The following is a 15,218-nucleotide window of genomic DNA, read 5'->3' as shown; positions in this document are numbered from 1 at the left end:
TTTTTTCTTATGACCAGTTAAACTGGATTATATTTAAGTTCAAAATAGAGATAGGCATTACACAATTGTATATTATACATATCAACTGAAGACGAAGTCTGAGGTCGATATATAGGTCTTTATGTTGATATATCATCATATGGACATCACACTTGTTATTTTATTATGATTGTTATAAATATTTTCGATACCCCTAAAATTGAGCATAAATTTATTTTATTGGTTACACAGGATTGAGGTTTTTTTATTTTAATTTATATACATCACTTTTCTATTAACAATGTTATTCAACAACATTTCTAACAACTCTTAAATGAATGTGTACAGAACACTATGGTAAACAAATTACATAACATTTTCTAGATAAAACATTTGCATGTTAGTTCTCAGATATTGTGTTTTACTGAATGAAACTATGAAAATGCATGCTGTATGAAATGTCCTGAATGTACTCCATAGTAAAGTAGCTTACATGAACTATGAATTAATACCAACAGGTAACCTTCAATAGTGCTTTTATTTATTATGAATAATTTCCTGGTTACTTTTTATCACATTGATTTTCTTTTCCCATGTAATTTTGATGTCAATTATAAATATACTGGGTAAATTGAGTAAAAAGTTTATCTGAATTAGTTTTATTCTATGCTGTATGCGTCTTTTGTCAGTCCAATGATTGTCAAGAAGAAAATGTGTTGTTTTTTTCTTTTTGACAATTTTATGTTGAGTTGCAGATCTTTGTAAGAAAGTCTGTTTGATTTTTAAATCATTTTACAGATTCTTGACAGTTAAGACTTTCACCTTTTGTCAGGCAGCTTGTCTGTTGTAGAAGATTTCATGCTGAACTCTTGATTTCTTATTACCCACATTTATTTTTATCAAAATGAATCAAGCTGTGCTTTGATAAATGCTCTTTTAAAGTCAATGCTTCTACTGTGAATACATTTATTTTCGTGGATCAGTTTTGGTGGATTGCTGAAAACTTGCATGTTAGTGGAGATTTGATTTCTTGGTTTTGCCAATCTTTGTCTTCAAAGCCTATTGAAAATATGTTATTTGTTGAACATTTAAATTCGTGGTTCACTTGTACCCATGAAACCCATGAAAATTGGTATTTAAACAAAAATTCAGCAGAAAACTCTGAAATATCATTATCTATCAATTTTCATCATTCACATAAGGCCTTCAGAAAAAGTAAGCTACTTTCTGGTCTTTTTAGTGTATGTTGGTTCCTGTTTCAGATGATGTAAAAACCAGGTGATACCTCACCCCATTTAAGGTTGATAAGGCTATATGTACACCTTCTCTAATTAAATAACACTTTTTAAATGAACATGAAAAAAAGACTTATGTTGTAATGCCTGTCCTATGACACAAAACTCAACAATGTTGTCATTTGCTATATCTAATTAATTTAAAGTTTGACTTTGTTACTTCTTTTCAATTTTGTGTTGGCAGGTTGCTGTCTCATTGACATACAACCCTAACCTCAATTCATTCATATGAATGAGGCAACTTAAATACTGTGGATTCATCATTATTCTTTGGATACCAATTTTTGTGGGTTTCATTGGTACAGATGAACAATGTTTTTAAATATTCAACAAATTACATTATTTACGGTAATAGGCTTTGTAAGCAGATGTCAAAACCCTGAAATCAAATATCCATCAAAATGCAAGTTTTCCTCAATCCACTGAAATTGATATGAATCAATAGTAATAATGAATCTTCACAATTTAATGCTTCTTAATATCAAATTTCTTAAAAGGGACATAAGCTATGATTTATACAAAATAATCAAATTCTATACTGTCTGAATTTGGATTGTGATCAAATTTTTGACATAATATAGGTTGTCAAAGATCTTACAAATCTATTGCCCAATACTGTGCAGCTTAAGATTTCTTCTGAAAACTTTTCAAAAATTCCAAATTTGAAAAATTTGGGAAAAAATATGAATCCCTTAAATAATTTGACCCCCCCCCCCCCCCCCCCACCACCTCCACCACCACCAACTTTTTGAAACTTCCCTTGTTGCAATAACCCCAAAACTCAATCCAGCCTTTCCTTTGTATTATGGAGATCGTCACCTATTTTACAATTTTATCAGATTTTTGTTATTTTTATTTAATAAATATTTAACATGTTACGATTGTTTGGTTTACTTTATGAAGCATGTAAATTGATTTGTATACTTCAGTAAAACATAAACTGTTACATGAAAAGACATCATTAGCCTAAGAAGAAACATAATACAATTATTAAAAAGATATTGTACATATATTCACAATTTAAAGATGTACATGTACAAATGTACATATTAAAATTGATAATATCTGTTATATGCAAGTAATATTTTACTTTTCTTTAATCCTGAATTATAATCTTTTGTTAATGTGACAATCGGGATGACACCAGTTGGACAAATATCTTGTTTGAAATATGCAAATTTTAGTAAGTACTTGGTCTGGACATGTTAAATGCAATGATTTTGAGTACTTTTATTTTGTTTACAATTTGATTAAACAATTCTATTAAAATTTTACATAGTTTTTAACTGGTAACTTTATTTCATCCATATTTTAACTTCCATAAACTGCACCTTGAAATACATGTAAAGAGTGGAAGAGGTCAAAAGACAAACAGTAAACTCATTATAAAGATATATTCAATTGAAGTTAAAATAATTCAGAGATCAATGATGATAAAGTGTAATGGGTGATAACCAGTGATACAATGTTCATGTACATGTATGTATGTAGTGAACTTTCGTGGTTTATTAAATAGATGAAGTTTGAAGTTATCATTTTATATATATACAGTACAACAAAATCCTCTTGTAAAAGTGCTATAGTTGTATTAAACGTTAATTCATTCACATCATTTAAAATGTGTTTTTTTTATTCATTGTAATCAGATGTAATCTTGATTACTTTGCCAATGTAATCATTAATTTAATCAGACACTTTAAGAAAAGATGTAATCATTAATTTAATTTAATCGTACAAATGACAAAGAAATTGTAATTTAATCAATTTCATTGAAAGTAATCGGACCCATCTCTGACCCCAGGACATCATTTTCACCAAGTATCCTATAAAATAAGATACTAGTAACCAAATTTTACTGCTACAGGTCATATATACCCATTATAGATAAATATATTAAAACATTTTCTTAAATATATGTATCGACCTAAAACTCATCATCTGACCTGTTGAGAAGACCTTCACTGTGTATCATCACCACCGGAAATTGGGTACTAACGAAGCGGAGAGAAATAGAAAAAAAAAGTAAACAAGTTAAGAATTCATTCAATTTAAAGCATTTCCACTCATTTGATGAGGGTGCCGCTTAAGAAATGATTTTCTGATATATAATTCTTTAAATTATTAGGCGGATAAGTACAAAATTAATACAAGATTTTGTGTAATACTCCAAAACTTGCCACTTAGTACCGGAAAATTTCGAGGTCGATCGTCCTCTGTCGCCCCATTCTCAAGATATTGAACTGTTTTTCATTATTTTTCCAGACACGTTTTTAGATTATTATAGTGTGGCATCATATTTACTGAATTTTTTTGTCAAAAACGTGTTTTTTAAAGAATATGGACAAAAACATTGTTGGTTTGTTGTACGGCGAATTGCAAAATAACAACTTTTGTCTGTACGGCGTCTTGCAATATATCATAATTTTAAGAGGAAATTAATCACTGTTTAGATAATATCAAGTGACGATATTTTGTTGATATCAAAGCTTTACAGGTTTACAAATATACAAAATGTCTTACTTATCAAATATCATTAAATATATGCCGTTATTTCAGTTCAGAAGGCCTCGTTGCGTACCGCTTTTCGATTTTGTACAAAAAAGGTGTTTTTTTCAACCATATTATCCTAAATAATTTATATATCGTTATACTACTAACGACTGTTGTCTTATTTGTTGTTAGGTTGAAATTGTGTAAGTTCAATAAAATAAACCATCCATTCATTTTTTGTTGGTGCCAGCTTTTTTTAGTGGAGATGTGGTATCAGTGGCGTAGCCAGGGTTGAAATGATGTGGTTGTTTCGCCGAGCGGAGCGAGGCAAAAAAAAAATTGGATCTTTTTATGCAGAAAATTATTTTTTATTCAAGCACATGTACTCCCCCAGAATCCGATACTAGTTATATTTTTGTTTAAATTCAAAATACCCACCAATTCATATATTTATATTTTTAACCAAATTTTATTGTTTCCTTGAAATTTAATTCATAAATATTTGATGTAAAGTTTCCCACCCAATCTTATATTTGATATATCAAAAACGGACCCCATTACAGCGACACTTCTGTATAATTTAGGAACTTCGGAATATAGGAACTGAAGTGATTTCTCTTACCAGGAATTTGAGTCTACAACTTTGGGTTTTTGATTTTTGATTACTGAGATAAACGCGTTACAGGAGACATAAAAAATCCGGGCGTCCAATCGTCCGGTCTTGTTAGCACTCTCATGTGTACAATTCTTGTCAGATTAAGTGAAACTCATATCATATTAAAGCAATGTCTTTGACAATTTGGAAAATAAGTCGTAATCAAATATTTTTAACGAGTTATGACCCTTTGAAATTTAAACTGTAATGGAAATCCCATTTCATTTGCTGTGAAGCTTTTATTTCTCTTAAGATATTGAAAAGAAAAAAAGAAAAAGAACAAAAAAGTGCTTTTTTAGTTATTCCCTTGTTCCTTGCCCTTTGATAGATAAAATATGACATTTAATGTGCATGGCGGGGAACATTGGATCTTTGTTCTTTACCGATTGAAAATAAAATTAGAATTTGAACCTAGATAGAAACAGGAATTCATAAGCCTAGGACTTATCACGATCTATTACAAATTGATTTTTTTACCACGTCGTTTACCATGTCGCAAGAAACGATATCAGGATATGGTGTTTTAGTTGTTAGTTGCTATGGTCAAATGAGAAGCCATCACTCCACTAGGTTCAATTTCAGATGAAACATGTCCATGGGTCTGCCTATCAGTCCACTCCGCTTGCCTTAGCCGATGACGTAGACTTTTTTTACGAACAAAAGTTAACTTGAAACGGCTATCTTGTTTACATAAACTAAATTATCCTAAATGAAAGACCAGGCATACTGCTTCGAAAATGACTGGACGTTATCCTCATATCCTCAGCCTTGTGAAATTTGGATACTTCCGAGTTAAACTGCTGCTATTTTTTTGTTGTTGTCAAAATGATGTGGATGCTTGAGCATCTGAGCATACATGGAAGCTACGCCACTGGGTATGATAGCAAATAAGATAACTATCCATCAGGATAAAATAAAGTGTATGCAAGCAATTATATGCTATCGAACGGCCTATCGTAACAACGAAAACTCATACCTTATAATCGGCTATAAAAAGCACCGACAGAAAAATGTGGAAGGACTCAACAAGAAAACTAACGGCCTTACTCATATACAGTGTAACAAAACAATTTATGAAAACAACAAATAAGATAGAGATGAAGCAACGACAACCACCAAACCACAGGATCGAGAATTCGGACAGACAAAATTCAGAAAATACTTTGTTTTCATCGAAAGTAAGGAGAAACAAATCGTGAATTGCATTACGAATTAATTTTCTTGTCAGTTTCCTTTTGAAAATATATAATTTGTATACATCTTAAATGCTGTCAAGCCAAGCAAATGGTATTTCTATCTAATGTATTTTATCTAATGCATAATTAGATGGGGGGGGGGGGGGTGTGTCCGTTAACATGTTAACAACACCTCGATTTTGGCAAAAACAGTTAACAACAAATTTTAAATGCTGATAGAGTTAACAGCAACTTTAATTTACCCTTTTTTCCAAACGAAACCAAAAGCCATGAAAAGGGGAAGTGCATATCTTCAATGTATTCAAAAGTGTGAAAACCACTGTACAAAGTCGCAGAAATGCCAAGCTCCATAAAGAATCTTTTATAAAGCTGACTAATTTTCAGAAGACACACGCAAGTACCATAATTTTTTTATTGACACATGAACAGACAATTGAACAGATGGAAAAGCAGACGGAGTGATTGACTCCAAGAAAAAGGACTATGTCATGAATAATCGAAAATGCTTCAAACAGCAAAAGGGAGGCTTCTTCTGGTTATGTGTATTGTTGAGTAAATGTTTTATGCCAATCAGTCGTAGCAAACTTGGGTTATCGTCATGACGCAGGAAAGTGTAACAAACAGATAGAATGAGTGAATACTATAGGGCGCGAACATTATTTTTTTTATGGCGGGGGCTCTTATAAATTATGGTTACATCTCAGTCAGGGTATTCATACGACTCATAGCTTACATGCTTTTATTAAAAGGAATAACGAAGGTTTACTGATTTTTATTTTAAATCATCAAAACCAGTGTATAAATCAGAAAGTAACATGTAAGGTGTCACAAGTTGATACACTCTTTCATCTCCAAGTCCCAATTAAGAACTCTGAGCTGATATAAAAAAAGCCTTGGTCTATCTTTACATTTCTGAAGTCTTAGACTAGCAAATTTGACACCAATTTGAGAACCAAGTCCTCATTTTTCAGCCTCTTCTACCAGGCCACACTGTTCAGTTATTTTACGAATTGCAAATTGAAAAAGGTACTTTATTTTTCACAATTCCGTCCAGGTACTCTGGGTCAATATAACTTATCAAACATTCCATATACATCTGAATTATTTTCATCATAGGAGTGACCAGGGTTTTAGCTGGATAAGAAGTGGCCTTTCCTTTTAACGTTTTGGATACATTGATTACAAGTAGAAGGCAGATATAACTACATTGGTTAGACGTATAAAGAGGGGTATGAGAAATCCCTTAACATGTTTAACACTGCCGCATTTGTTGCACCTGCATGAACCATTTTGAGTCCGTAACCTTTGCTACATTTGTATATAGTCTTGTATTTATTTCATTTTTTAAATTTTGGTTCATTTATATGTTTCAAGAAACAAACATTGAACTTCTACCCCCTTTTTGTAGTTAAATGATTGCTCACTTAGGAGACAGCTTCAGGTATATCAATACACAGTGACATTTTCCTCATTTCCATTCTCAATTTTATCAAGGATTTACTATACTCAAAGATTTTTTAAAGACATGTACAGTTACATATATGCTGTTTATGTCACTCTTTTGCAGAAGCAACGTAAAGAAAGAGATGGACAGCAAATTTTAATGAGATTCTTGTAAATAACAGTTAACAGAGAAAATAATGTCATAAACTGTGAACACTTTAAGTATTAAGTAACAGATATTTCAAATAAACAGTTAACAACATTGCAAATTTTAACAAAACAGATTACAGACAGGCGGGGTCGAAAACAGTTAACAGTTTTTAAAATTTATCAGTCAAATAACAGTTTTAAACAAATTAAAACCTTGAAAAGGACAAAAACAGTTTAGCATAAAAGGGTTACTCACCCCCCTCCCCCCCCCCCCCCCCCCCCACACCTTAGATATTTGAACTTAATACTTTATTTTCTTTGAAAAGACGGTAAATGACTATTCTAAAATTAACAAGTTGCCATACAGTAAATTTGTCAACACGAGCAAGTTGCCGTACCCTAGACTTTATTTTTTATGGTCTACATTCTTTAAAATACATCTTTTTGACAACAAAATTCAGTAAATATGATGCCACACTATAATAATCTAAAAACGTGTCTGGAAAAATAATGAAAAACAGTTCAATATCTTGAGAATGGGGCGACAGAGGACGATCGACCTCGAAATTTTCCGGTACTAAGTGGCAAGTTTTGGAGTATTACACAAAATCTTGTATTAATTTTGTACTTATCGACCTAATAATTTAAAGAATTATATATCAACCAGGTGCTCCGCAGGGCGCAGCTTTATACGACCGCAGAGGTCGAACCCTGAACAGTTAGGGCAAGTATGGACAAAACATTCAAGCATGATACAGCTCTGAATTTGGATTGTGATCAAATTTTTGACATTACATGTTTTTTTTTACACAAAACAAATGTCAAGATTTTACAAATCAATTAAAGATTTCTTCTTCAAACTTTTTAAATCTAAAATTAAATAGTTGACACAGCATAGGTTTCTGACACAGAATGAATGTGGTCTAATGAACTTAAAATATTTTTTTTGCCTTTGAGCAATTCACTATGCTGTTGAATATTAATCCTCTCAAAAAAATGTTTGAAGAAATTTTCTTTTTATTTATAAAATCTGAAATGAGAAAAATTTAAACCCCCCCCCCCTTTTTTTTCACATCCCTGTTTCCCTTTTTCCAAAACTGATATCAATTCAAATTTCTAATGGAGTTTGCAACAATAACTACTCTTTTAAATACATCATAAAATATTAAAATGTAAAATAAAGTGCTTGTTATCACTGAATGGTAAAGATTGGTTGGTAGTAAAAGTGAATATACATTGTTTATTGTATAAAACAATAAAAAAAACTTCATCAGCAACATTTTATATTGGCAAATTTCCAATGAAGTTATTTACATAAAGTTATTGGCAAATAAAAATAGAAAATGACATCATAGTCATGTCTGGCAAATGTCCAACATACATTATCTAAAAACATTTTAGATAAGATAAGGAAAAAAAGCTTCATCAGCAACATTTTATATTGGCAAATTTCCAATGAAGTTATTTACATAAAGTTATTGGCAAATAAAAATAGAAAATGACATCATAGTCATGTCTGGCAAATTTCCAACATATATTATCAACTTCTATTCTATACAAAGAAAGATAACTCCAATTGAAAATTAATTGCTATTGCACAATATTGTGCAATTAGATATTTCTTGCTATTGTGCAATACTGTGCAATTGAAAATTTCTTGCTATTGCACAATACTTGATATGGAATCCTGATTTGGACCAACTTGAAAACTGGGCCCATAATCAAAAATCAAAGTACATATTTAGATAAAGCATATCAAATAAGCCCAAGAATTTAATTTTTGTTAAAATCAAACTTAGTTTAATTTTGGACCCTTTGGACCTTAATGTAGACCATTTGAAAACTGGACCAAAAATTAAGAATCTACATACACAGTTAGATTTGGCATATCAAAGAACCCATTTATTCAATTTTTGATGAACAAAGTTTAATTTTGGACCCCCATTTGGACCAACTTGAAAACTAGGCCAATAATTAAAAATCTAAGTACATTTCTAAATTCAGCATATCAAACAACCCCAAGGATTCAAGTTTTGTTAAAATCAAACTAAGTTTAATTTTGGACCCTTTGGACCTTAATGTAGACCAATTTGAAAACGGGACCAAAAATTAAGAATCTGCATACACAGTTAGATTCGGCATACCAAAGAACCCCAATTATTCAATTTTTGATGAAATCAAACAAAGTTTAATTTGGACCCTTTGGGCCCTTTATTCCTAAACTGTTGGGACCAAAACTCCCAAAATCAATACCAACCTTCCTTTTATGGTCATAAACCTTGTGTTTAAATTTCATAGATTTCTATTTACTTAAACTAAAGTTATTGTGCGAAAACCAAGAATAATGCTTATTTGGGCCCTTTTTTTGCCCCTAATTCCTAAACTGTTGGAACCAAAACTCCCAAAATCAATCCCAACCTTTCTTTTGTGGTCATAAACCTTGTGTCAAAATTTCATAGATTTCTATTATCTTAAACTAAAGTTATAGTGCGAAAACCAAGAAAATGCTTATTTGGGCCCTTTTTGGCCCCTTATTCCTAAAATGTTGGGACCAAAACTCCCAAAATCAATCCCAACCTTCCTTTTGTGGTCATAAACCTTATGTTAAAATTTCATAGATTTCTATTCACTTTTACTAAAGTTAGAGTGCGAAAACTAAAAGTATTCGGACGACGACGACGACGACGCCAACGTGATAGCAATATACGACGAAAAAATTTTCAAATTTTGCGGTCGTATAAAAAATCATTTCTTAAGCGGCACTCTCATCAAATGAGTGGAAATGCTTTAAATTGAATGAATTCTTAACTTGTTTACTTTTTTTTTCTATTTCTCTCCGCTCCGTTAGTACCCAATTTCCAGTGGCGATGATACACAGTGACCTTATAATAAATAGAAATCTAACGATTTAAACCATTCAAATAGTTCATTGTACTAAAACATACTTTTTTAGAGGATATCAACCTTTCTATTTGAAAAAGACAGTAATTAGAATAAATTGATATTGCATTTGAATAAATTACTTCAGGAGAACTGTCTTAAGATATGGCTAGTTAACAATTATCTATAAGATAATTCAGTACATATTTCATTTCAAATTTACTTCCAATACAAAAATCGCTAAAAATATGAACAATTTCAACAACCACAACAATTGTAACTTGGTTTAGGCCAAATCACCACAAATAGAAAATAAAAACTGGAAGACAATAATGAAATTTAAAAAGAGTCTCTGTCTCGTATAATTCTTTTCCTTTACTTTTCAACATAATGGTTTCAAAAAGCATTTCATGATTTTAAAAGAATATAACTTTAAGATAAAGAATTCTTTATATCGAGAAGAATAGTTCTATAAATCAAGAACTTTAAACTATTTACACTAGTGTAATATAAATAGGTCTAGATAAGATACTGTAATATAATATACATTTAAATCTATATATATTATATACCTGGTCAGGTTTATATTGTAATCACCTGGTTACAAACCAGGAAGTATAATAACATCCAAAATGGCGTTTTCTAAATCAGTAATAAGAAGCCAGATACCAATAAATTGTAATTTATGTGAAACTGAGAAGAACATAAAATGGAAATGTTTGACCTGTGGAGTTCTAATGTGCAGTAAATGTAAAGACAAAATACATCTGATGATTGGTAAAGATCATAAGGTGGTAGACATCAAGAATGTGGGGCTGTCTGTCGAGGAATTGGATTTTTCAAACATTAAATGCCAAGATCACTCAGAACAATCTTCTTGCCTTTTTTGTACAAATTGTGACAAACTGGTTTGCCCTACTTGCATTGCTAAGGTTCACAAGAAACATGATTTAACAGAAATTAGTGATGCATATAACTTAAAGATAGAAAGACTAAAGAAGGGACAGAGCAAATTGCAAAAGGAAAAAAACGAAATAACTGCAACAAAGGATCAAGCTAATATGATTTATGATGCTGAAAATTCAAATTATGCCAAAGTAAGCACAGATATTCTTAACCATGAGAAAGTTTTGAAACAAGCAGTTGAAAAGCATATAGCAAAACTAAGAAATGAGTTAGACCAGAACCACAAAGCCTGTACCAAAGCAAATGAAGAAAGTATCAAGGCCATTTCAAAAAGTGAAAGACAAATAGAGGAAAAGTTTAGTGATGTTCAGGATTTCATTAATACCACTGACATTACTAAATTTTTCAAAGAAGTTTGCCAAATGGAGAGATCAATAGAAGTATCTATTCCTAAACCTAAAATATCATGTAGAAAAACACTTCAATTTATTCCTGGAGAGATAACTCAGTCTAACATTGGAGTTCTGCAAAGTGTAGACATACCATTACCTGAAGTAAATGTTTCTCTTAATGTTGTTAACCAATATCAGACTAATCTTTCTATTGTTGATTATTTATCTCTATGTCCTAATGATTCACTGTGGATAGCTGATCCCATTGATAAAGTGTTACAGAAATTAAAACCTGAAGGAATCAAACTGAAGACAATATCAACCTTCAATATCAAGGTCTTTGGTATGGCAAAAACTGCATCTGGTGATCTACTTCTGTCAACAGGGAAATCCAGACTACAAATGATCAGAAGTACCACTGGTAAAGTAAAAGACAGTGTGTATGACATTAGTCCTTTCCTTCCTACAGCAGTTCATATCACCAGTGGAGGTCAGGTCATGGTAGGAGGTTATCATAAAGAAGGAAGAGGAGCAGTGTTTGTAATAAATATGAATGGAGACCAAGAAGCTGTGTATGAACATGACAAACATAATCAACCTATATTTGATTATCCTAAACGAATTACTACAACCATTAATGGTAATATACATGTGTCAGACTATGATCCAGATGAAGACAGTGGTAAAGTGGTAGTTTTAGGACAGGCAGGTGGTGTGATTAATATATATAAAGGGGATACAGAGATCAACAAGAAAACAATATTCAGACCAGTAGGAATAGTGACAACACCAAGAGACAATGTCATTGTAGTTGATCTAGATACTCAAACCCTCCACATCCTGAACAACTCTGGACAGCTGATTACATACATAAAGACAACAGGCAAAGGAATAGAAGCTGCATATTCCCTGGCGTTCTCTCCAACAGGACAGCTCTATATAGGATGTTCTACACCTAACAGCTGTACAGCCAAGGAAGCCAAACTATATAAAGTGAATATATCAGGGTGCTGAAGTAATTCATAAACAATACATCACAATGCTATTTATCAGACTGCTAATCAATACTTGAATGACTTTGAAAAACATATTCTATTTGATCACAATACATTTTACTTTATTAAATAATTAAATTGTAATCAAAAAGTTATCAAAACCCCAAAAATATGAATAAAAAACACTTTATGTATATGTTACAGTAAATAGGTGAAATTAGGAATTACATGTAATTTCTAAACATTTCAGTAAATACCTGTAACTGCTAGCCAATTTAGTAATTACATGTATTTACTAGTTGTTTCAGTAATAACTGGTATTCACTGACTTTTTTTGTCATTTTTACAGCTGTTTACTAACTTGATATTTTTGTTTTAAAATTAAAGATATAATTCAAGATACCAAATAAGAAAGTGAAAGGGTAGGTATTTTAGGGCTTACTTAATTAAGGATTAAGGAATATAAGGCACATCAAAAGTGTACACTCTTTAGTGTTTGTGAATTGAAACTGGAAGATGGTTGTTCTAAAAAGTTTTGAAACTCCCTAAAATCATTTTCAGCATACAAGACAATGATATCAATCCAAAATTGAGAAATACATTTGTGAGAAGTTTATAGGCAACACACCACCTCTTTTTGATGATAGACATTCGATAATGCCAAATTTGATTGAATAATCTTGATAATTCTTAAAATCTCATAATTTTTTTAAATTAAAATCTCCATCAGGCATACTTTGCATATAACTTGCCCAATGACATAAGTTGAATTCCTTTTACAAAATAGGTTTATTTAAGACTTCTTTTGTCAGACTTTTGCGATGAAGCCGACATTCTTCACAAACAAATTTATACAATTTGATGGGTTTTATAGTCACATTTAATATTTCTGTGTTTCTCTTTTAAAATTGAGAAAGGAAATGAGGAATGTGTCAAAGCGACAATATTGCAAGTTAACACTGTGGTTAAGTTTTTAAAATTTTAATAACTTTCTCAAAATATCCTGGATTTCTACTAAACTTGGACAAAAGTTTGTTTATGATCATAAGATAATCTCCAGAAGTAAAACTTGTAAAAAAAATCCTTTTTCGTATATTCCTTATAAATGGATTTTTTTCCAGTTAACTCTACATACACCATGTACACTCTGTGGTTAATTTTTTTTTTAACCTTTATTAGATTTTATAAACCATCCTGGATTTTAACCAAATTTGGACAGAAGCTTCTTACAGTACTAGTCAAAAGGTAGTATTTGGAGGAAAATTTTAAATATTTTTTTCCCACATTTGTTGAGCCTGTGACTAACAGCAAAAGTAGGTGAGATACTGGTTTTCGCGAAACCCTTACAATTTTTTAAAATTTGAATACATCGGTCAACCTATCTCTTGATAGGGGTTGAATTGAAGCCCAATAGAAGGTCACATGAATATGTATTCAATGAGGTCCAATTGTTCACCTACAAGTGCACAACTCATCGCCCAGGTTTCTCAGCTTATTTTAGTAAAAAAAAATCATATTTAATTTTTTGTACATCTTGTAACTAATGCTTCTATAACAAAAAGGTACAATTTAGGCTGATCACTTTTTGAGAGTTCTCACTGATCTTCTATAGTTGGTATTACCATAACTTTTGATCAGCTGACCATATTACAACATTGTTTTAACAGTTAGTACATAGGTGTAAAAATTCATTTTAAAATTAGTAATTACTGGTAATAACTGGGCCGTTTCAGAAATTGCTTGTATTTACTAAGTGCATCAGGGATTACATGTAATTCCTAAATTTTAGTAATTACATGTAATTCCTATTTTCACCTATTTACTGTAACATATATATTAAAGTAATAATTAGAAGTTTCAATGAGGTTAAGTTCAACTCTCTTTGTCTTTGATATATAAAATGTAGCCTATAAAGTAGAATCAGAAATTAAATAATAAACCAAATTTGTATATTTTTTGCTTTGGTAAAAGAGCATTTATTCATCAGGTATCTACTTTTGTAGATATCATACTTTAACAAAACCAAAATGTAAAGATCAATTCCTTTCTAGACATTTGATATCATGTCCTATGTCAGGAATCTGTTGTTCAGTGGCTGTGGTTTGTTGATGTGGTTCATAAGTATTTCTCGTAATTTTCTATACAGATAAGACCATTTGTTTTTCTGTTTGAATGGTTTTACACTAGTCATTTTTGGGACCCTACAGAGCTTGTTGTTGGGTGGGAGCCAAGGCTATGTGTTGAGGCTGTACTTTGACTTATAGTGGTTTACATTTAACAAATTGAAACTTGGATATAGAGTTGTCTCATTGACTAGATCTGTCAACAGAGCTGGACGAGTAAACCCTGTACATGCAATTAAGTTCCTGATGTGAAATTTGGTTTTGTGATTTCAGAATGGAGGACATTCATTTAGAACAAGAAGTAATTGTAACAGGATGCTGTTACAAAGTCTCCCAAACAAAGCTCCCATAACTCGCCATTTATATGGTCCCATGTTCATTTGATTTGATTTTTTGTCCAATACAAGAATATATATGGCTTACAGGTGGGGATCTCCACCATTTACAAGTATTCAAACAGGAGGGGGTGGTGGTGACCCCTAGGGACTTTACCTACATTTTATTTGATTTGTTTTATTGTCCCATATAAGAATATATGTGGTTTAGGGTTAGGGATGTTGACCGTTTACAAGTTTTCAAACAAGAGGGGGTGGGGTGACTCCCTCGGGACTTCCCTTTTATTTCATTTCATTTGTTTTATTGTCCCCTACAAGAATATATATGGTTTAGGGGTGGGGATCTGGACCATTTACAAGATAATAGCACATTCTCAAA

General features: G+C 31.5%; 2 protein-coding genes across 5 annotated transcripts in view; one reads left to right on the top strand and one right to left on the bottom strand.

The window, feature by feature from the left end:
- Nucleotides 1-15,218, bottom strand: part of LOC139520526 (insulin-degrading enzyme-like) — a 58,463-nt gene that overhangs the window by 12,298 nt on the left and 30,947 nt on the right. The gene's annotated exons all lie outside the window — the stretch shown is intronic.
- On the top strand, nt 10,670-14,325 carry LOC139520527 (uncharacterized). The gene has a single exon (XM_071313243.1). The coding sequence runs from the start codon at nt 10,721-10,723 to the stop codon at nt 12,398-12,400; it is 1,680 nt and encodes a 559-aa protein (XP_071169344.1). The 5' UTR covers nt 10,670-10,720; the 3' UTR covers nt 12,401-14,325.

The sequence above is a fragment of the Mytilus edulis genome, chromosome 4, assembly GCF_963676685.1.
Source record: "Mytilus edulis chromosome 4, xbMytEdul2.2, whole genome shotgun sequence".
NCBI classification, from domain to species: domain Eukaryota; kingdom Metazoa; phylum Mollusca; class Bivalvia; order Mytilida; family Mytilidae; genus Mytilus; species Mytilus edulis.
The sequence above is the reverse complement of the archived record's forward strand: the minus strand, read 5'-3'. Positions and strand labels throughout refer to the sequence as shown.